The 23,044-nt window shown below is 41.9% G+C and overlaps 1 protein-coding gene across 1 annotated transcript in view; it reads left to right on the forward strand.

The window, feature by feature from the left end:
* The window catches only part of LOC308522653 (aldehyde oxidase 4-like), a gene marked incomplete at both ends in the record, with an annotated part of 72,771 nt that overhangs the window by 9,517 nt on the left and 40,210 nt on the right, over window positions 1-23,044 (forward strand). The window contains 12 exons of the mRNA XM_081096137.1: window positions 112-220; window positions 6,973-7,099; window positions 8,418-8,479; window positions 10,144-10,227; window positions 10,794-10,874; window positions 11,961-12,105; window positions 12,341-12,433; window positions 15,028-15,179; window positions 16,568-16,661; window positions 17,634-17,743; window positions 20,145-20,329; window positions 21,767-21,929. Coding sequence (XP_080952263.1) covers window positions 112-220; window positions 6,973-7,099; window positions 8,418-8,479; window positions 10,144-10,227; window positions 10,794-10,874; window positions 11,961-12,105; window positions 12,341-12,433; window positions 15,028-15,179; window positions 16,568-16,661; window positions 17,634-17,743; window positions 20,145-20,329; window positions 21,767-21,929 — 1,405 coding nt within the window. The remainder of the gene's footprint in view (window positions 1-111; window positions 221-6,972; window positions 7,100-8,417; window positions 8,480-10,143; window positions 10,228-10,793; window positions 10,875-11,960; window positions 12,106-12,340; window positions 12,434-15,027; window positions 15,180-16,567; window positions 16,662-17,633; window positions 17,744-20,144; window positions 20,330-21,766; window positions 21,930-23,044) is intronic.

Genomic DNA, 23,044 nt, shown 5'->3' on the forward strand with positions numbered 1-23,044 from the left:
TATTCTCACGGAAATACAGTTTCGTGATTCTCCTGGATGGACATTAGTCCCTGAATTATGTTACCCATCCCTATGATTCCCAGGTGTTCTCTTTACACAATTCTATCACAGTCATTATCCAGTTACCGCGTGCCTGGTGCCCATCTGTTCTCTGTATGGGGTTGCTGTCACCACGGTAGAAGGTATAGGAAGCATCAAAACCAGGATTCACCCCGTGCAGGTAAGAGTGTACTCTGATTGGGACCAGGTGTTGGTATAGGTACCCCACATAGTCCCATGTACTCTAAATAGGTCACCAGCTGTGAAATCCTTTGTGTTTTTAAATTTGAACTTTGTTAGATTCCATGCTTCGTAGCTAGGGATCTTTTCAAAAATTGGTGTATAAACCAAGATTTCTTCATTAATTTTAATACATCTTACTTAGCTTCTCAGCCCCATCTTTGCCCTAAACTAAAACAAGGACAGTTCAGTCTTATGAGAAAAGAAAATGAGACAGAAAATCAGAAGTTTATAGAAGATAACTGGTTGTCTACCACATTCAAAATACTGAACTCTGAATGAGAGGCTAATTTGTGTACAAATACTCCCCACACTCACCAAATGTCTCAGGAGAAACTGAGCGGCCAGGTGGCAATAAAACACAGCTAAAATGACAAGGTGTTTACTAAAGTTTACAGGACTTTTTGAAGAAATGGCAATGCTATTTTCATATACTAGCATAGGAACTGCTGCAGAAGTTGTTTTAAAAGCAGTGTATAGAAAGAAAATTGTAAATAGCCATATTTTCCCTTGACTTTCTTTCCCTTCAGAAACTGTGCTTGGAGCATAGAGGCTAAGAGGGTCCTCTGACACTTGTTACCATTGATGGGTATTTGGTTATAGTGCATGTATTTCAACCATAATCTTAATGACTTTTTGATCTTATTAAGATCCTACCTCATACCTGACTCATCACCTTAACACTCATGGAAGCACCTAATGCTGCAGCCTATCAGATTTCTTTCTCTCCAGTCATCTTTCAAAATCACACTTGACAATCAATACTACATTAGTTTCAGGTGTAAAACATAGTGGTTTGGCATTAATATAACTTATGAAGTGATCCCCCTGGTAAGTCTGGTACCAGCTGGCACCATACAGTTATTATAATATTATTGACTATATTCCCTATGATGTACTTTACATCCCCATGACCATTTTGTATCTGCCAGTTTGTACTTCTTAATTCCTTCCCCATTTTCACCCAGTCCCCCAACCCCCGCTCCCATCTGGCAACTATCAGTTTGTTCTCTGTATTCATGAGTCAGCTTCTGTTTTATTTGTCTGTTTATTTTGTTCTTTAGATTTCACATAGAAGTGAGAACATATGGTATTTGTCTTTTTCTGTCTGACTTTTTTCACTTAGCATAATACCCTCTACGTTCATCTGTTGTCCAAATGGTAAGATTGTATCGTTTTTTAAGGCCAAGTAATATTCCACTGTACCATGGCCTTTTAAAAAAATTTTAAATCTTTATTGCTGAGATTATTACAGATGTCCCTCTTTCCCCTGCCCCCGCCCCCTCCACCTGGTTCCCATCTGCCACAGGCCTTCGCCATCCTATTGTCTGTGTCCATAGGTGATGCATATCTGCATATAAGATCTTTGTTTAATCACTTCCTACCCCCAACTCCCCTTCCCTCTGAGAATCGTCAGTCTGTTCCATTTTCATGCCTCTGATTCTATTTTATTCACAAGTTTATTCTGTTCATTAGATTTCTTATTTATTTTGATTTTTAAATTCACTTGTTTGTAGATATGTATTTGTTGTTCCTAATTTTTATCTTTACCTTTTTCTTCTTCTTCCTCTTCATAAAGAATACCTTACAGCATTTCATGTAATACTGGTTTGGTGGTGATGATCTCCTTTAGCTTTTTCTTGTCTGTGAACCTCTTTATCTGACCTTCAATTTTAAATGATAGCTTTGCTGGATAAAGTAATCTTGGTTGTTAGGTCCTTGCTATTCATCACTTTGAATATTTCTTGCCACTCCCTTCTGGCCTGTTTCTATTGTGAAATCAGCTGACAGTCATATGAACGGTCCCTTGTAGGTAACTAACTGCTTTTCTCTTGCTGCTTTTAAAATTCTCTCTTTGTCTTTAGCCCTTGGCATTTTAATGATGATGTTCTTGGAGTGGTCCTCTTTGGGTTCTTCTTGTCTGGTACTCTCTGTGCTTCCTGGACTTGTAAGTTTATTTCTTTCACCAGGTAGGGGAAGTTTCCTGTCATTATTTCTTCAAGTAGGTTTTCAATATCTTGCTTTCTCTCTTCTTCTAGCACACCCTTAATGTGAATGTTAGTATGCTTGAAGTTGTCCCACAGGCTCCTTACATTATCTTTATATTTTTGGATTCTTTTTTCTTTTTGCTCTTCTTGTTGAGTGTTTTTTGCTTCCTTATATTTCAAATCGTTGGTTTGATTCTCAGACTGCTCTACTCTACCGTTGAATCCCTGTATATTATTCTTTATATCAGACAGTGTATGCTTAATTTCTGACTGGTCCTTTTCCATTTTTTTTTTTTACTTAGCATATGAGACTTTTATTATATAGGATTTTTACTCCCTATACGGATCCTTTCCCATTTTTTTGGGCATTCTCATTAAGATCCTTGAAAGTCTCACTAAGTCCATTGGAGGTTTCTAGAAGATTCTTGAGTAACCTTATAACCATAGTTTTGAACTCTATATCCAGTAGTTTGTTTCTTCCATGTGTTTCATTTGTGACATCTTTCTTTGTCTCCACATTTTGGCTGTTTCTCTGCGTTTGTTTCTATGTATTGGGTAGAGCTGCTATGTCTCCTTGAGTTGGTAGAGTGACCTTGTGTAGCAAGTGTTCTATAGGGCCCAGTGGCTCAGCCTCTCCAGTCACCTGAGCTGGGATATCTAGGTGCAGTTTTGTTGTAGTTGAGACTTGATTGCTGTTGGTGTCACTGGGAGGAATTGACCTCCAGGCCAATTGGCTGTGAGGATCAGCTGCAACTGCAGTGGGAGAGTTGCTGTTCAGGAGACACCCTTCGGAGCAGGACTTGCTGCAGTGGGGCTTTGGTGCTCACTGAATCTGCCCTTGAGTGTGTTGCTTATGGATGTGTAGAGCTGTAATCTGGTATAGGCTGACACTAACCACTGGGTACAGTGGCTCTTGGGCCTCCAGGGAGGTGCAAAGTCAGCCACTGCCTGGGGCCACCCAGCAGGAGGTACAGAGAAATCTGCAGATTTCTTCTCTTTGTATCAGATTTGGAAGTGCCCAGACAAGGCCCAGCTGTGAAGCAAGGCAGGCTGGTGCTGGTGCCAGGTTTTGGGACTTTTATTAATAGGTTTGGGGCTTCCTCACTCAGCTGCAGCTTGTTTGAGATTTTAACAGAGCAAGGACAGGCAATTCATATGTAAAAGCCGCTGCTTGCAGCTTGAGTGGGGTTGTAAATTGAATAAGGCAGGGTCTTAGGGAATCACCAGGGTGGAGCAAACAGAAATGGCTGCCATCAGTCCTGACTCAGAGGTCCTAGCACAGGAACAATGATCCCTGGAGCACCTCCATATGGGAGAAAGCCATCCTGAGTTCCTGTCCTGATACCAGACAATCCAGTTCCTCCTGGTATGAGTCTGTGTTCCCCAGAGCCTCGCCCTGGTGCTGGAGCTCAGAGGAAGCAAGACCTTGTAAGTTCAGTTTGTGGTGCTGGCCTTTTAAGAGGATCAGCTGGGTCTCCATCAGCCTCTGTGTCACTGAGCCCCAATCCGCACTGGTTTTTACAGCCTGTAATTTTTACTGCCTGTAGGAATTTCTCTTCCCAACTCTGGAATCCTGGGCTGGGGGACTGGTGTGGGGCTGGGACCCCTTGCTCCTCTGGGTGGCTTCTGCAGAGACGATTAAAAAAGTGGCCCATGTGGGTGCCAGACCAGCTCCTTCTGCGCCTCTGCACCTCCTACCAGTCTCAGTGTGCTTTCTTCTTTACTTCTCTAGTTGTAGGACTTCCATTCAGCCAGCTTTCCAGCGGTTCTGGATAATAGTTATTCTGTATTTTAGTTGTAATTTTGATGTGCTGTGGAAGGCGATGAGTATAGGCGTTTACCTAAGGCCACTATCTTCCTACTTTGCATATATTGATTCTGTACAATCTTTTATGCACTAGTTCATTGATGGACTCTCGCGTTGTGTCCATATCTTGGCTATTGTAAATATTGGTGCAATGAACATAGGGCTGCATATATTTTTTCAAATTAGCATGTCATGTTATAAATGCAGTCTTCATTTCAGTAATTGTATTTTTAACTGATTCTTTTTTTATGTTTCCTGATTGCCATTCTTATGTTTCTTATCTCTTTGTTGAAGTTCTCACTAAATTCATCCACTCTTCCCCTAATTTCATGGAATATTCTTATAACCAGTGTTTTAAACTCTGCATTTGGTAGATTAATTATCTCCATTTGTTGAGCTCTTTTTCTGAAGTTTTGTCCCATTCTTACATTGGGGACATTTTTATTTGTTTCCCCAGCCATTTTGGCTGCTTCTTTGTGTTTGTTTCTGTTTTAGGTGAATCTTTTACACCTCCTGGTCTTGGCAGAGTTAGGTGTCCTGTGGGTCCCAGCGAGGCATTCTCCTTCATCACCCGAGTGGGTTGTATGTGCCCTCCTTTTATAGTTGAGCTTTTGTTGCTGTGGCAATGTCAGTGGGACAAATTGACCCCATGTTAACTGTCTGTGAGGAGTGTCTGTGACTACAGCAGACAAGCTGTTTTTCAGGGGCTGATTCCATGGAGTGGTTTTGCTTTAGCAAGATTCTAGTGCCTGCACTGGCCACCCTTTGGGTCTGTTGTTTGTGTAGCTAATTGATTGATGTTCCAGTGTGGTCTAAAACCAGGTATGATGGTTCTGGGACCTCTTGGGAGGCTCTCTGGTGCAGACCAAGTCACTTGCTGTACCTGGCCCAAGGCCACCAGCTAGAAGCCACAAAGTGATCTGCAGATGGTTGCCACCTGTGCTGGACCTGGAGGTGCCTGGGAAAGGCTAGGCTGCAAACCGAGGCCAGCTGCCACTTGTGCCAGAGGTCTGAGGCATGCTGGGGCCAGATGCTACTTGTCTAGAGTTCGCGTATCTCTAAGAAATTTTAGGAAATCCACAGGGTAGGCCGAGACCTGTCACTTTAAAGAGGTTTCAGGCTTGTGCATAGTTGGGTAGGGCAGGTTCTTAGTAAATCACTAGGGCGGGGTGAACAGTGTTAGTCAAATTAATTGGAGGCTCAGATTTGCCAGTACCTGTACTAGCAGGCCGGGCAGGAGAAGGGCTGAACTTAGGAACAATGGTGTCCGCCAGATGGCTATGTCGGGGGAGAGCTCAACCAAGGAACAATGGTGTGCATTCTGGTGTTTCTGTCCAAGAGAGAGCCACCCTTCCAGCTCTCACCTGAAGCCAGATGATTCAGGTGTCCTTAGGTCCCTGGCATTTTTCAAGCTGCTGTCCCTTTGCAGGAACTTGGAACAAATGTTTGTGGGTAAGAAAATCTGCGCTCAGGCACTTTAAAAGGATGCCTGGGTCTCCAGCTTTCTCCGTCTCACTCAGACAGAAGCCCTGCTGATTTTCACAGCCAAGTATTGTAAGGACTCCTTTTCCTGGCAACTGGTGCTCTGGATATGAGGTTGGGATCCCTTGCTCCCTCCACAGCCGAGGTACCCCACCCTGTTCTTAACCATCAAAGGTGGGTGTGGGATCAGCCTGTTTTGTGTCTTTGCCTCTCCCTCCAGTCCCTATGTGGCCACTTCTTTAAACCCTTAGTTGTAGGAATTCCATTCAGCTAGTCTTCAGTGGTTTTCAGTGATGGTTGTTTTATAATTTGATTGTCATTTTGATGGGGTTATGGGAGAAGCCAAGCACAGCATTTACCTACTTCACCATCTTGACCAGAGGTCTCTCTCAATATGCTAGATTTGTTCAGTAGTGCCCTGGAATAGCCTCATATTGGCTTGTGAGAGCTGATTGTTAAATTTGGGGGAATTTTGTGAGCCATTCTTTAAACACAGCCATTATTAACAATGAAACTATACAAACTTAAAATTAAATAAGTAATGATAAAAAAACTTAATAAATATTATCACTCATCATCTGCTAATTATTTTACTACATTTTACTGTTGCCTATACCCTTAAGATTATTTGTCTATTATATCTACTTGGTGGAAATGCCATAGAATGGTATGCCACTATACATCTCTCCCCAGATCCACATTCAATGACATCACACTGGAAGCCTGACACCAGCCCAATTGGAAATATTTGCACAACTAAAATTGGTAGAAACTACAAATCAGGGCTTTTTCCCCAGAAACCATGTTGTTAAGATTGACCACCACTTTTACAGCCAGTTGATATGCCACATCTGAAACCACACAGCCACATCTCTCTTTAGCTTTAGAACAATGTCTGTCCTTTTTTTTAATGGTTACATATGCCATTGTTGCATTAACATAATTATTTTTTTCAATTACACTTGATATTCCATAGTATGTCAGTTTCATGTGTACAGCGTAGTGGTTAGACATTTATTTAACTTCCAAGGTTCCCCCCAAGATGATGAAGTAAGTAAATATTATGTTGACTTCTCCCCAATCCGTCTAGTACCCACCTACTACCATATATAATTATTAAAATATTATCGAATATCTGTCCTTTAAGTTTAGCCATAGTTGAACTATGTGGCTTTCATCTCAGGGGGTGTGCTGCTTGAAAAATGTTGAGCAGTTGGTTGAACACCATGCAAGTGACACATGGGACAAAGTCACACAGAGGAACCCAGAGTCATGTCTCCCATCTACATCTTCATGGCATAGATTCTTTGTATAGAGTGGATGAAGTAAATTGTTATTTCTCACTCTCTTTTATTTCCTGTCCAGGATAAGGAAACCAAAGTTTTAATGCATAAATAATGTACCCTTTCCTCCCAGGAAAGACTTGCCAAGTGCCATGGCACACAGTGTGGCTTCTGCAGCCCAGGGATGGCGATGTCCATCTACACGCTGCTGAGGAACCACCCAGAGCCGACCCCTGAGCAAATAATGGAAGCTCTTGGAGGTGAGCCTTCCTGGCCTTCTGCAGGCAAGACCTGAGATAGGAATTGGCCAAGTAACTAGAGAAGGAGGTCTCAGCCATGGAGAGAAGTTGTGGCACAGCTTTGGGCTTCCTCTTTACTACCTCTCTTTACCCAAGTCCTTTCCAGGAAGTGCTGCCTTCAATTTGTCATTCAAGAGGCCAAGAATTGGGGCTATATTGGTTTTATCACAAAACTTTCTCCCTTAATAGAGCCCATTGTCCTTCTGCAAAGCCATTCAGATGGGCTGTTTATAACACTTTCAATAGAATCTTTTCTAAAAGTGGAAATCTGGGTAGTATGGAAGAACAAGATTTTGTTGTTTATTTTTAAATTAATCTGTTAGGATCATTCATGAATTCTATTATATTAATTATACAAAGAGAATAGGCTTTCACATACTTTATAGTTTTATGTTCTGGTTGGGTTCATTATAAGATCAAAGAGGTCATAGATAGCAATTACGTATCATAATAAGCTTAGTGATGAATTCAATTTTCTATATCAAGTAGCTGTCAAGTTTAAGTGAACAAACACAATTTTCTACAAAAAAAAAAAAGAGAGCATGTCATGTTATCAAATGTAGTCTTCTGTAACAAACATACCTAGTTTCAAAGTAACTGGTCACTAGTTCTTAGGAGAAAGCTGTAGGAGCAAATCTCTGAATATTATAAGAAAGCTCTTGGTCCCTTTCAATAAAAAGACCTAGACAGAAATTCAGTTTTATGATGAAAAGATGTAGACTAAAACCAAGTAAAAATTCAACATAAATTTTATGGTAACTGACATGGAAATCTCCTCTAGTTACTAGAGTCTAGTAGTTTTCCTTGTCTCTCAACAACTTCTTTACTCAAAATTTTTCAGTTTCTCACTAGGTACTAAAACTTTGGCCTATGGTTTCAATTATAATTTTAACCAAATCTGAATAGATTTGAATGATTGATAATCTTTGTTCAAAGAAATAATCCACACTAATGAAGTATATAGAGTTTGGAAAAATCAGATATATTGTGGTTTTTCTTGCTTTTTTTTTTTTTTTAGTATACACTGTTTTATAGCAATGAATTATTTCCTCCCAGATTCTATGCCTGTAATTCACATAGCGGCCACTATGAGACTATGCTGTAAAGTCTGGTACAAGATCTATTTTTGAAGAACATCTCTGTTCCAAAGAGCGATTTTGCTGGTTTGGGAAGCAAAACAGAATTTAGTTACTATTATAACTTTCCACTGAAAACAAGAAGTACAAATATGCAGTATATTTCTATATCATTTGCTAAACATTGATCTCTTCTTAATCAGGTAATTTGTGTCGCTGTACTGGATACCGACCAATTATAGAAAGTGGAAATACTTTCTGCATGGTAAGTTAAAATAAAGAATATGTATAAAATTTTTTTCAGCTGATTTAATTGTTTCTTAATCTATATTTCATTTTCTTCAATAGAGTTTGCATCTATTGAAAAGCAAAATTATTAAAAGCTCAGTATATCCTCTATGCCATGTATGTAAGCTTTGAAGGAACATGTATGAAAGAGAATTAATGAACAGGAAGGGAAGACACTGAGGAGGCTTAAGAAGACTGAGCCTGGAAAGACATGATGAGTGCATGGAGTTGCAGTAACTGACCAGCGCAGTATCCTATGATCCTAAAGAGGAGACATACTTCTGACGAGGTCTCAGGGAGGTGTTTTTCCAGCACCCATTTTTTATGGCAAAAATTAATTATATAAAGTTTCGATTGACCAAAACAACTCAAGGTATACAAGTTAATTCCAAATTCTAAATATTTTTTAAAAGAAACTACATTTAGGCCAGTAATGAAGAATTCAAAAAGCTTTTACAAACTACAGCCTTGCTTATTTTAAATCCTGAGTAAAATACTATTTAAATTGAACCATATGAATTGCCAATATTCCACCATTCTTGACCCATGAAAATAACAACTTCATATGATTCAACCCAATGCTATGTAATTATTTCCCTGGAGATGAAATCTATAGAAAGATGGGCATTTTGTTTCACTCATTCTGGGTCCCCACATTCAGACATTTACAGTCAGTTTTTTTATTGTGCATAGCGTTGTCACAAAATCCAAATCCCTTCCTAACTCCGTAGGAAATTACTTACTCAAGTCCTCCCCAGAGACTTGAGTAAAAATATAAGCCACCACTTTAGCTCTTCCCAGTGTCAAAAACTGTGCGCACCTATTGCATATTTAATCTACCAAACCTCTTTGGAACATGTTTCATTTTCCGAATTTAACAAACAACCCAGCTAGCATTTGCTAAAGCAGGAGCGAGAACCCAGGCCTCCTTGCCTCCATGTATGAAGGCCAACTAGTGGCCTGTGAACAGCCACAGACGCAGGCCGTGTCTGTACATGACAAGGGCAGACAGGAATGAAATGATTCACCTGAGAGTTGCAGTCCCTGACGGGTGGACTCAGCCCCAAGACACTCATTTGGTTCTGCACAAAAGGTCCTGAAAATTAAGGTCAAATGGTCTGGGACTTAAATTATCCAAATAATTCAGAATAGCTACACTAACATGCAGATAAACTGAGGTGTTCCATTTCTTTAGATGTGTGTGTAGCAGGTCTTCAAGGCAGTCTGCCTTCCCATGAGTTCATTAAAGATCCACGCTGTCTGACCCTTTCAAGGAAAAAGAGCCTTTTTGTTTTGTTTTGTTTTGTTTTAACACCTTACAGCTACACTCCATTTACCTCACGTTTTAGTGGGAAGCCTTAACTGCTGACCAAGCATTTGTCTAACTCTCTTCATCCTCCCCTGAGACTTGAGTGAGACCATTAACAAGACCCTATCATGAGCGTGGTGCGCGTTCCTGCCATTTCTCTAGCTGTTCAGTGAATGAATACCTTGTTCCCCACCCCAGCCCATTACAGAGTCCTTGAGGGCAAGGACACACTCTATGACCTCTTTCTGTGGGGCCCGGGCACTGCCTGGTACTCGGGTTAGAATTTAAAGAATCAACCAATGATTTTGTTGTAAACTGCGTTCCTTCCGAAGGCATCACCTGTTTGTCAGATGAAAGGATCGGGAAAATGTTGCATGGATCAAGAAGAAGGGTCTTTTGTGAGTCGGCAGGAAAAGGTAAGTATCTGGTGTTCCGCTGCAGTTGGATTTGATTGAAAAATACCCACGTAAATCCAAATGTATTCACGTTATCTACTCTTTTCAGTGAATTCAGGGCGTAAACAGCCTTCAAAAGTCCCCCAAATGGGCAGGCCCCTGACTTTCATGAGGCCAGTCACCACAAAAGGCTGTCCTCTGTCAAAAGCGTTGTAACTTTCTGTGCTAATCTGGGTTTACCCATCCCCTCACCCCCCATCAGGTGACATAAGCAGTGGTGGTGCATCTTTATGCTCATGGCAAATACATATCTGCAAATAACACTTGAGACCCAGCACAGAAGCTTAAAACGCAACTCTTGACCCCAAAGAGCCAGCCCAGAGCTCAGTAAAGCTGCCAGGGGCACCGTCATGGTCCTCCGAAGGTGGGGAGAATCCCACTGGGGACACCCTGGGCCCTGGCACCCACCTTTAGTGTCTGAGGTGTCAGAGGGTCAGGCCCTAACTCTGAAGTCCCACAGTTAGAGACTTCTGTGCATCTCCCAGTTACTCTGAAGTTCCACTTGTATTTTGTTTTGTTTTGTCGAGATATGTACCAAACTGTATAATGAAGAAGAATTCCAGCCCTTGGATCCATCCCAGGAACCTATATTCCCTCCCGAACTGATAGTAAGACACTTTACTTTTATTTCATAACATAATGTGGTATAAGCCTTTTGTATTATCCTGTGGAATTAATGAGCTTTAGACAGTAGAAGCTGGAACTGTGTCCACTATAATAACCCCTTTCCAGGAACTTGTTCAGCTCCACTGTAAATAATTTGAAGCAGATAGTTTAGAGGCATGGGGCTGCCAGGACCTCAGAGATGCTTTGGTCCCATCCCCTTAACTGAAGGGTCTGAGCTCAGAGCTTGTAGGTGACGTACCCAAAGTCACACAACTACTCTGTGAGATACGTTTAAGGCATTTTGTAAAACCGGCCCAGTAAAATTCAAATGATACTTATTATGATGGAATTAAGTTATTCTTACAGTTAACCTCTGTGATTTCAACTCAGGTGGGAGAGAGAGCGAGTAATATAAACCGTGTGATAGGCCCATCATTCTACTCCACGACTGTGCCCGGGAGAGAGCATGAGATGAGGGATATGGTTCTACAGGCTTCTGAGAGCCTCAGTCCCTGCACACCCCTCAGAGTGTGAGAACTTGAACACGCCTCATATTTAAAGATTATATGCACACATATTGATATAGATATGCACATGTGCATATATACATTATAACAACTTCCACATACACTATACCTGGTGGATGATTTAAGGGATGTTTTTCAAGGGTAACTTTGCCTATAAACAATTTTTATCCTACAAAAAAAAAAAAAAACCTAATCCCAAAGATGAGGCCCCTCTGAGTCACTCTTGGGACAGAACTAGAGTGAGAAGCCGGGCCCTTTAGACACTCATCACACCATGCAGCCTCCTCTTCACACACTGACTTCACAAACAGAGTCTGCTCTACTCCATATGCAGGCATTGACGGACAGACATCTATTATGATGTTTAATGCAGTGGTGCCCACACAAAACTTACAAATCTGGTCTCAAACAAAGCCACCCTTTCCTGCTCCCTAGAACTTAGGTCTCATCAGAAAACTAGAATGGCCAGCGGGCCGTTCGGGCACCCAGGACAGTGTATATACTCCTGGCATGCAGCCCAGCAGCCTTACCTGAAAGCCTGTGGGCTTTGCTTCTCTGCAGAGGATGGCGGAAGATCCAAGCAAGAGAAGGCTGATGTTTCAAGGGGAAAGGACCGCCTGGATTACCCCTGTGGCCCTGAACGACCTCCTGGAGCTGAAAGTCAAGTACCCCAACGCCCCCCTTGTCATGGGGAACACTGCAGTGGGTGGGTGTTTTAAAGTCTGTTCTTTAGGTAACCCAAACACTGTGTCTCTCTTTAAACTCCTCATAAAATGCAATTCATCTTTACTAGTGGATGCCTCTGCCTCTAGAATGCTTTGTTGCTTTCTTTTGCAAATGTCTTTTTTGTCACCATTTTCCCTCTTGATTTTCTGTAAGCAGCATCTATTAGCACTCATTGACTTCCTTTCCTAATTGCTTTAAATGCTTTTCTCCTTGAGGACCCGGCATTAAATTCAAAGATGAATTCCATCCAGTTTTCATATCTCCATTTGGGCTTCCAGAACTGCATTTTGTGGACAGCACGGACAATGGTATGCACCTTCTTTTTCAAATAATATGTAATGATTGGCTGTTGGTGGACTGTTCATTATATACAATGGGCTGATTTGAGCACTTCATAGAATATCTGACCTCGTTTATTCATTCAAAAAATGTTTATTGAGCATCTACTCTGTGTTTTCCGTGAGCTTTTTCAAACTAACCCACTCCACTCAGCTGTGTCACTGAGGACTGCATTGTCAAGGGAGCCATAATGGCGGTAAGATGGCACGTAGTTCAGCCAGGTATGGGAAGAGTCACTGAATAAGAAGACTTAAGACATTGGCTGGCCGGTAGGAAAGCGTCTTGCTAGACATCATTTTTTTTCTTTTTTTTTCTTCACCCGAATATATGTTTTTATTTTATTTTTTTAAATATATTTTATTGATCTTCCACAGAGAGGAAGGGAGAGAGACAGAGAGCCAGAAACATCGATGAGAGAGAAACATCGACTAGCCGCCTCCTGCACACCTCCCACTGGGGATGCGCCCGCAACCCAGATACATGCCCCTGACCAGAATCGAACCCGGGACCCCCCAGTCCACAGGCCGACGCTCCATCCACTGAGCCAAACCAGCTTCGGCTTTTATTTTATTTTTAAAATATTCTTATATGTTTCTATTTATTTCAGAGAGAGAAAGGAAGAGGGAGCTATAGAAACACCAATGAGACAGGATCACTAATTAGCTGCCTCCTGCATGCCCCCTACTGGGGATCAAGCCTGCAACCCAAGCATGTGAATCAAACCGTGATCTCCTGGTTCATAGATTGACACTCAACCTCTGAGCCACACTGCCGGGCTGTTTTTATTTAATTTTGGAGAGAGAGAAACACACGCCCAGGGAATCTAACCCAAAACTTAGCTATGTGCCCTGACCAGGATTTGAACCCATAACCTGTTGGTGTACGGGACAATGCTCTAACCACCGAGCCCGCTAGACATTACTTTCTGATTCACAAATCTGTTTAAGGCTCATACACACACACACACACACACACACACACACACACACACACACACAATCTAGACTACAAAATTTGAACGTTTAGCTGTGAACAATAACCTTATTTATTTTGCATTCTTTTCACAATTTATGCAAGTGCTTTCATTCCTCATTTCTCTTTATCCTCACGACAGCCCTGGGAGGTATACATAGCAGGCAGCCTTGGGATCTCTGTTCTCCCAAAGCATTTGTAGAGTTAAAGGCTGAAATACCTTCCCAACTTAGTACAGCTATCACTTAGTAAAGTCAGGACTAGATCCCATCTCTTCTTACTTTTAATCAAGTACTCCTTTGCATGATGCACCAAATAAGGCTGTCTGAGGAACATATCCCACCGTCCACTAACCGAAACTCAGCATCTGAATGGAGAACAGGCTATAGGAGCTAAACATGCTACATAAAATAGGGTTCTCCCCAGTGAGTAAACAGCAATCAAACGGAAAATTGACTACTTCCCTTCTGACCTGCTAATCTGAAGTCAGTCTGCCCATTAATTCTTTTCAGCTTTTACACTCCCAGGAAGAGGTGGAGCAGGGGGAAGCCAGGCTGGTGCGGGGGGGGGGGGGGGGGGTTGGAAGAAAGATTATGGAAGTACTTGGTGAGGGGGTGGGCAAGGGTTGGGGAGGTAGAGCCTACAGAATCAAAACCAATGTTTCTCAGTCTCTTTATTGCTGCCTCTCAGAGGGGCAATAGAACATTTTTCTGTAATCATCTCTCCATGAAATTTTAAGACCACAGACAATGTATCTTTTTATGTACAGTATGTATATCAGAGCTTTATACATAAAAAGGAAAAGGTTTTTTTCACCCCCTTGGGGGCAGTATTGACCCCCTTAAGAATACCTCCTACTGGTTTGGCTCAGTGGATAGAGCATCATCCTGTGGACTCAAGGGTCCCAGGTTCGATCCCGGTCAAGGGCATGTACCTTGGTTGCGGGCACATTCTATGTAGGGGGTGTGTAGGAGGCAGCTGAATCAATGTTTCTCTCTCATTGATGTTTCTAACTCTCTATCCCTCTCCCTTCCTCTCTGTAAAAAAAATCAATAAAATATATTTTTTAAAAAGAATACATAAAGTAGATGACATCACTACTCAAAGCATCCCCTGTGAGTTCACCTGCAGGAAACCGACCTGAGGCACAGGTGGGTGTCTATTCTCCTTCTGACAAGGGGACAGTAGGAAGCAACGGCTCTGGAAGGAAGGCAAGCGGGCAACGCGAACATGCACGTCATGTCCCACTTGGGCTGCTGAGCTTTTAAGAACCTTATAAAATCTTGGCTGCAAATTTTATATTTGATCAATACATTCCAGAAAACACTAAATTAGAAATAAACTAATAAATTTCAAATATCTGTGGTTGACGTATATTAGCGTATATGGCATATATGACTGTACACGTGACTGAGAAAAAGAATTTGGAACCTAATATCTGGGAATAATGCAAACTGCCAGAAATGAGCTTCATCTTTGGTTCCTGTCATTCTCAGTTAATGAGAAAAGGGAAGATCTATTCGAAAGGTGGCTTCCATGCAGCCCAGGTGTCTTTTTCCTTTAAGGTTTCATGCCAGTGTTTTACTTTCAGGGGTGACAATCGGGGCGGGCTACAGCCTCGCCCAGCTGAATGATGCCTTAGCTTTTATTGTTTCGGAGCACCCAAAGGAGAAGACTAAGACCTACCGTGCCCTCCGGACGCACCTGAGGACGCTTGCCGGAGTCCAGATCAGGAGTATGGCGGTAGGTTCTCTAGTGTCATAGGAAATGGGCCGTAGGTACACTCAGCCATACGGTTCTGTTCAGTTGAGCAAACATCACTCTGAAGAGGAAACCCAACAAGTCAGTGTTGAATAAAGCTCTGCAACATGAGTGTGAGTGTGTGTGTATGTATGTGCACGCAGGTGCGTGCGCCCAAAGTGAGAGGGCTCACATTGTGTGCATGTGTGTGCCCAGAGTGAGAAGCAGCATATTATGTAACAAGACTATGCTCCTGGAATCTGAAGGGGCCCAAATTCTAATCTCAGCCTGTCACCTGTGAGTGGTATGATCCTGGAGAAACCACTTTAAACCACTGTTTCTCCATTGTAAAAATTAAGCCCGGCCAGCATGGCTCAGTGGTTGAGCACCAACCTATGAACCAGGAGGTCATAGTTCGATTCCTGGTCAGAGCACATGCCTGGGTTTCGGGCTTGATCCTCAGTAGGCAGATGGCAGCTGATTAATGATTCTCTCTCATCATTGATGTTTCTATTCCTTTCTCCCTCTTCCTTCCTAACTGAAATTAAAAGTAAAAAGTTAAGGTTCAACCCAATGGACTGTCTCTAAGATCCTGTCTGGTTCTAACAGTCTGTGAAAGGTGTCTTACCCAAAGTTTAGTAAACAAGAGCCTGCCTTTCTGAAATACTCTTTTATGGATGGTTCTCCTCTTAGAGCTTTGCGATGAGGTCAGTTTCCAAACATGTGTATCCCAAATGTCAATTCCTGGACGTCCCCAGTTATCTAGTTTATCAAGGTTTCCTATTATCTAAAACTTAAGAGAAATTTGGTTCAAACCACTACCCATTGCACACATGGTGAGTAGCTCAGTGGGGCTGGGTGGGGGGACACATTTTCCTAGTTTTCTCTGGCTCCATTTCTGTTGATTCTCAAAATCCACCATATGTTTTCACCTTGGGCATCTTCTATCCCTCTTTCTGGACCATGTCTTCCTCTCACCGTCTTGCCTTCTTAGCTCCCTTCAAATGTCCTCCTTATTGACAGTTTGGGCACAGCAGCACCACAAACATTTAGAAAATGAGTTCCATTTCCCGGTTCTTTAGAGTTTCCGCAGGCTGCAGGCTGCATCTTCCCCTGTGTTACAGAACACTCACTCTAGGGCCAGTTCTCAAAGACAGCTGTCTCCTCGTTACACATGGGAAAGGCTTATTTTCTCAGGCAATGAGTCTGAATGGAGTCAGGGGTCAGAACCTTCCCCATATGTTGTCTGAATCTACTTCACTGCCCCAAAGCTCTGCCAGATCTTTCTATGAAGCAGAGAATTAAAAGCTTACACAAGATCCCTGCATGCATAATTGCTTTTCTGTTAAATAAGAGTAGCTAAAAAAGAAGTGTCTCCTTTATTTATTTAGACTTTAGGAGGACATGTGGTGAGCAGGCCGAATTTTTCTGACCTAAATCCAATTTTAGCAGCAGGAAATGCTACCATCAATCTGATATCTAAAGGTAAGAGAGCAATTTTAAGCATTCTGTTTTATAATTATCACTGTCAAGTAGCTCCTTCCATGAGCTATGACCTGGGAACCCAAGCATATCCAACTTAGACTTACCAAATACATATAGGTGATAGCTACATTCCCTCAAACATAAGGATGAAGCAGAGATCAGTTATCCTGTTCTCTAGATATTCTGTATCTCGTAGATAAGTTACTGCACCAGATAATTTTTCTTAACTGTTTGGTCACATTCATGCACAGTCCAAAAGCAGTTATCAAAAAATGTCTGAGGTGCATCTCTGTGGTTTCAACCTTTTATGGCATATTCGATTTCAGAGTTTCATAAAGGTGGAATTTTTCTTCTAGGACTTTTCATTTTAAACAAAATCAACTTTGTGGGGCACATGACTCATTACTTCTCTCTTTATTCACAACCGGTTTAATCCTTGCCGAGGGAAAATGATTGTACTTAAGGAAATACAAGCAGTGCATATTATTCATAGAACTATTGTTGTGACCCTATCTTTGATTAAAATCACATTTAAAAAATATGGTGGATCAAATAAGAAAGCAGGGCAAACTGCTTAAAGAAAGGAAGCTATATCCGAGGCACCCCACCTCTGCCACTAGTCCCGCCTCCAGCACTTCGGACAGGTCATCTAACCTATCGGAACCTCTGGACCTCAGGTGTCCCATGTGTGAAATACATTCTCCCCATTTCCCATTGGTGAAGCTGGGTTGTTTCTGTATAGCCTTTCAGCTTATCTGGCCCAACCTTTCATTCCAACAATGAGGAACCGGAAGCCCCAAAGGTTCTGGGACTTCCCTAAGGAGACACAGCATGGAACCTGGAGCTAGAACCCACATTGTCTGGCCCCCAGCCTGCACTCTCTGTCTTTTCACCCGATACATCACCTCTGCCCCTGGCTGGATATTCTCCAATTGAATATGTGCATTCTAATCAAGGTCATTTCTCTGATAGAAGGAGAACGGCAGATTCCTTTAGACGGCCATTTCCTTGAGAGAGCGCCTGAAGCTGACCTTAAGTCAGAAGAGATTGTGTTATCTGTTTATATTCCCCACTCTACACAGGTAAGGACTCCTGACCAGCTGCCTGCCCAGGGGCATCCTGCTCACCCTGAACCCTGTGCAGGAGCCACAGACAGACTCCCAGGGATAGTGCCATCTCCTTTCCCAACCAGCAGCTGCAGGGAGACGATTGGGCTGTGCTCAGGAAGGGCCAGATTCTCCATGACCATTTCATGTGCTTTCCTATCAGACCCATCTTGAGCTTTTGTGGACCTTAGACATTTTTGCCTTCATGAGTCTCTGTTCATAAAAAATCAAATCAATGACCATCCTATATAATAAAAGCATAATATGCTCATTAGACTGGACGTCCTTCCGGACGAAGCTGGGGCTGCCAGGGAAGCCCGGGTCCCAGGTGCCAGAGGAAAGCTGGTGTCGGCAGCCAGGGGAAGGAAGGCCTACTCTTGCACGAATGCATTGAGCCTCTAGTGTTATTACAAAGATGAATATAACCCAGTGTTCCATATTCATTGTTACTATATTCATTTTTTCTTTTGTTTTTAAAATAAATTAAAAGGAAAACATATCTGTGGGCCTTCTCTCTGCAAGAAGGAGAGCTTTTGTGTGAGCAGCTGAATTTTTAGTTTCAGATAAATATGCATTTTGGCCAACACCGAGGCAAACTATTGCCAATATCACCTCCCTTAAGTTCCTGGTGAACTGGAAGTTCATTACTATAAAAGACTTCCAAGTCAACCAACATTTGTTAACCAAATACTTTAAATAAAATTTAAAGCCAGGCATTGGGCTAAATCAAGGAGACACCACGCTGATGTATAAGACACAGTGTCCTTTCTACCAAGGTCTGTAAATCTCAGAGGAATGGCTTGAGATAGGAAACAGGACATGAGTGGACAAAAAGCTGGGGTGGTTCCTGTGTAACTGAGAGTCCTCCCCTGTGTTATTCAAAAGGGAAGGGAAGCATAGGTCAGTGGAGAGAAGAGGGTGGTCATTCCAGGTGAGAGGACAGCATGAGGATGTGGGTTCACATGAATAGCAGCTGGAGGAGCCCCATAAAATGAGACTGGATGGGAGCTGGGGCCCCACATCTATTGCTTCATCAAGGAGTTGGTACATGTTCTAGCAGACAACCACCTCAGAAGACTTTCAAGCAAGGTAAAATCTTAATGAAAAGTGGTATTTTAAGAATATCAATCCACTGGAAAGATTGAGGAAAAATTGGTTGGAGGGTAGACTGAAGGTTGAATGAATAGTTAGGAGGCTAATGCAACAATTCAGGTGGGAGAAGGTAATGAGGGTGGTGGCAGCAGGAATGGAAAGTCCCCCCAGTCAGTACAGTAGAGTAAATGTGACAAGTATCTCCAGCACTTCCTTATCACCTTTGCTTTCCAAATCAAAAATGTTTTATCCTTGACAGGGTCCGTGGTGGTAGGGTTAGCTTCTCCCCCACCCCCACCAAGATACTGGCCACACAAAGAGATGTTCTCCCATTTTGTCACTCTAATATTTAACGCTAATCATGAAATTTAACCTAAAATGACAAATTTAAACCTGAAAAACACTGGAAGCCATTTAGTGCTGTAGTTTTCAAGCTTTTATTTTTTTTTTTAGCAGTAGAATTCTTTCTGCAAATGAAATTTACATAGAACACCAAACTAGTTAAAAGTGAAGGTTTGGTAGTTTGCTCTGAGAGACACCCCACCTCTGGATCCTCCCCTCATCCCTTGAGGCACCATCTGATCAAACCCAACCTTCTCCTTTTAAAGAAAATTAAGACCCAAACAGTTTAAGTCATTTGCCCAAAGCCAAGTGAGGTGACTTGGAGTTGAAAGTAGATCAGCATAGACTCTGAAGCCAGACGGCTTGGGTTTGAACCCCAGCTCTGCCACTTACTGTGTGACCTTGTGTAAGTTACTTAACCTCTCAGTTTCCTCATCAGTACATTGGAAATGAGTACAGTTACTGTGAGGATTAAATATTACCATACTAGTAGGTAAAACACACGGGCCATTGCTCACATACCGTCAGCTCAACAGTTAACAACAGTGAGAATTCCAGTCCATTAGCAGGGTCCTTTTTATTATTAATAATCACCTAACTGCCCTGCTTGTCACACAGTAGAGACAAGCACGAACCTTTCTGAGTGTAATCTTTTTCTGCCGTGGTCGGCAAACCGTGGCTCGCGAGCCACATGCGGCTCTTTGGCTCCTTGAGTGTGGCTCTTCCACAAAATACCAAAACGTGCGGGCGCGCACGTACAGTGCGATTGAAACTTTGTGGCCCATGTGCAGAAGTCAGTATTTTGTGGAAGAGCCGGTATTTTATGGAAGAGCCACACTCAAGGGGCCAAAGAGCCGCATGTGGCTCGCAAGCCGCGATTTGCAGAGCCGCAGTTTGCTGACCACTAGATTAAGGTATTACATATGTGTCCTTATTCCTCTAGTGGCACTTTGTGTCGGGACTGCGGCTGGCCCAGCGCCAGGAGAATGCCTTTGCCATTGTCAATGCCGGGATGAGTGTGAAGTTTGAAGATGGCACAGACACAATCAAGGATCTTAAAATATTCTATGGGCGTGTTGGCCCCACTGTGGTCTCTGCAAACCAAACCTGCAAGCAGCTCATCGGGAGGTAGGTCACAGCATGTCCGGAACATAGAACCCAGGCCTTCCTATTTTACTGAAAGTAGCACTTGGAGGTTTTTTTTCTGATTATAAAATATAGCTATATATTCATTTAAAAAATTTAATTGCTGTCAAAAAAATAGGATAAGGAAAATGAAAGTCACCCCAAAACCAACATATTTCAAGGTACAGTAATTTTTGTTGTTGTTTCTGTAATAAGATTACTGCACAAATTAATAAAAGTAGATATAACCTTCAAATTTTCCCTTTAAATTAACCTACACAGTAAGTAAACATTTCCAATACTGTGTTCTAAGATATCTGAAAATTTCCTTAAACCACATAAAGAAGATGAAATATTCCAAAAGGTTAAATGGCCTTCCTCTCGTCTCTCTCAATACGGAGAACAGATTGATGGCTACACCAGATGGTGGGGGGGTGGTGGTGAAAGAGGGCACAAATGGAAGAAGGGGGTTGAAAAGTACAAACTTCCAGCTATAAAATGAATAATTCACGGGAATTTAATGTATAGCATGGTGACGATCCTATGTAATAAAAGCCTAATATGCTAAGTGTCCGGTTGTCTGGTGAACCAATCAAAGCATAATATGCTAATGATATGCTAAGGCCACTCAACTGCTCCCTATGACGTACACTGGCCATCAGGGGGAAGACAGTCAACCAGTCACTATGATGTGCACTGATCACCAGGTGGCAGATAGTCATCTGGTTGACCAATCACTATGACGTGCACTGGCCACCAGGGGGGAGATGCTCCAACCAGTAGGTTAGCTTGCTGCTGGGGTCCAGCCAATTGGGACTGAGTGAGATGGGCCAGACGCACCCTGGAGCCTTCCCACAGTCCCTACCCAGCTGGCCAACTTCCCGAATCCCTCCCTGGCCCCAATCATGCACCAGTGGGGTCCCTCGCCCTGGCTTGCAGCCTCTTGCAATACGGGACCCCTCGGGGGATGTCAGAGAGCTGGTTTCAGCCTGATCACGCAGGCCAGGCTGAGGCACCTCACTGGTGCACGAATTCATGCACCAGGCCTCTAGTAGTTAATAATACTGTAATTTGTATTTAAACGTTGTTAAGAGAGTAGATCTTTAAAATTCTCATCACACTCTGGCCGGGTGGCTCGGTTGGTTGAAGCATCATCCCATACACCAAAAGGCTCTGGGCTCGATTCCCAGTCAGGGTACATACCTAGATTGTGGGTTCAATCCCCAGTTGGGGCACATTCAGGAGGCAACTGATCGATGTTTCTCCCTCACATCGATGTTTCTCTCACTGCATCAGATTCTAAATAAAGCAGGTGAAATATTTATGGATATGTTGTGTCGACTTCAAAGATGGATACAGATTGCTCCCCATCTTCCCTTGTTCTATCAGTTTAGTATGTCTTCGCCTCATCTGTGGAATGTTTGCATTCTTCCCTACTAGGCAATGGGATGACCACATGCTGAGCGATGCATGCCGATTGGTCCTGCATGAGATTTACATTCCGCCAGGAGCTGAGGGTGGCATGGTAGAATATAAGCGAACCCTCATGATCAGCTTACTCTTCAAATTCTACCTCAAAGTGAGGCGAGGACTGAATAAAATGGTAAATGACTTCTCTGAGTCTCTGGGCACCTTGACATTCTGAGTGGGGGTCTGAACATGAAGGACTTTCCCTGAAAGGTTTTGATATCCATCAATGGCACTGAGTATGGGGCCCTTCTCGCTCTTCTTTGTTCCTCTCCTTCCCTTCTCCTTCACTATTGGGCTGAGAAGGGGACAATCTTGGTAATCTATTTGCCCTATAATTTGTATAACAAATACTAATATGCATGCAAGTTGACCTGCTGTCACAAAAAACCTTCAGTTAGTAAATCATAACATCTTTCCCTATTTTTTAATAAAAAAATTTTAATAACCCAACTTTAATATTTAGAAAATGTGAATAAGCCAGAAAAGAGGAAAAAGCATTTGTAATCCTATCACCATAGCTAGCCACTATTAATATTTTGGTATGTATCCTTCTAAAACCTTCTTTATGGATGTGTATGTATATATGCCACATATATACACCAATAGAACTGGTTGCTTATTTCACTTTGTAATGTAAACATCTCTCAGTGTCATTAAATATTTTTCAGTGACATTATGACATAAGTTTGCATGTCATGTTTATGGAGAAATGTACCAATATTTGGTCTATTCTTTATTTTTAGACATTTAGATTGTTTCTAATTTTTTAACTTTTTTTTTGTTTTCTAGCCTAGTTTAAAATGACTTCCACAGCAGTTTCTCAAAATATGGCCCATAACTGAGTGTCCTCTTAATAACTCATGAACTGACTCAAAAATGTCAGATACATGACTATATCCACATTTCTTTTATGCCTGAAAATTTTACTCTCTTAGTTCAGTTAGCCTTTATACTATTATTTTATTAACATTATTTATTATTAGTATTATCATATCCTATTATGTTTTATTATATACCCTATTAGGTGTTATATCATATTTCAGTATATTAATATGTAATCAGTATATATCTAATATATTACTGTATGTAATCTATTAAATATATGTTTTTATTTTCTATCTATTATATATTATCATATATTCTCTAAAATATTACATGTTCTATTATGTTACATATTCTTTTTTATTGTATTATTGCTTAAAGTATTACAAAGATTATTACATATGTCTCCTTTTTTCCCGCCTTTAA

This window comes from Myotis nattereri (genome assembly GCF_964212035.1).
Source record: "Myotis nattereri genome assembly, chromosome: 7".
NCBI classification, from domain to species: Eukaryota; Metazoa; Chordata; class Mammalia; order Chiroptera; family Vespertilionidae; genus Myotis; species Myotis nattereri.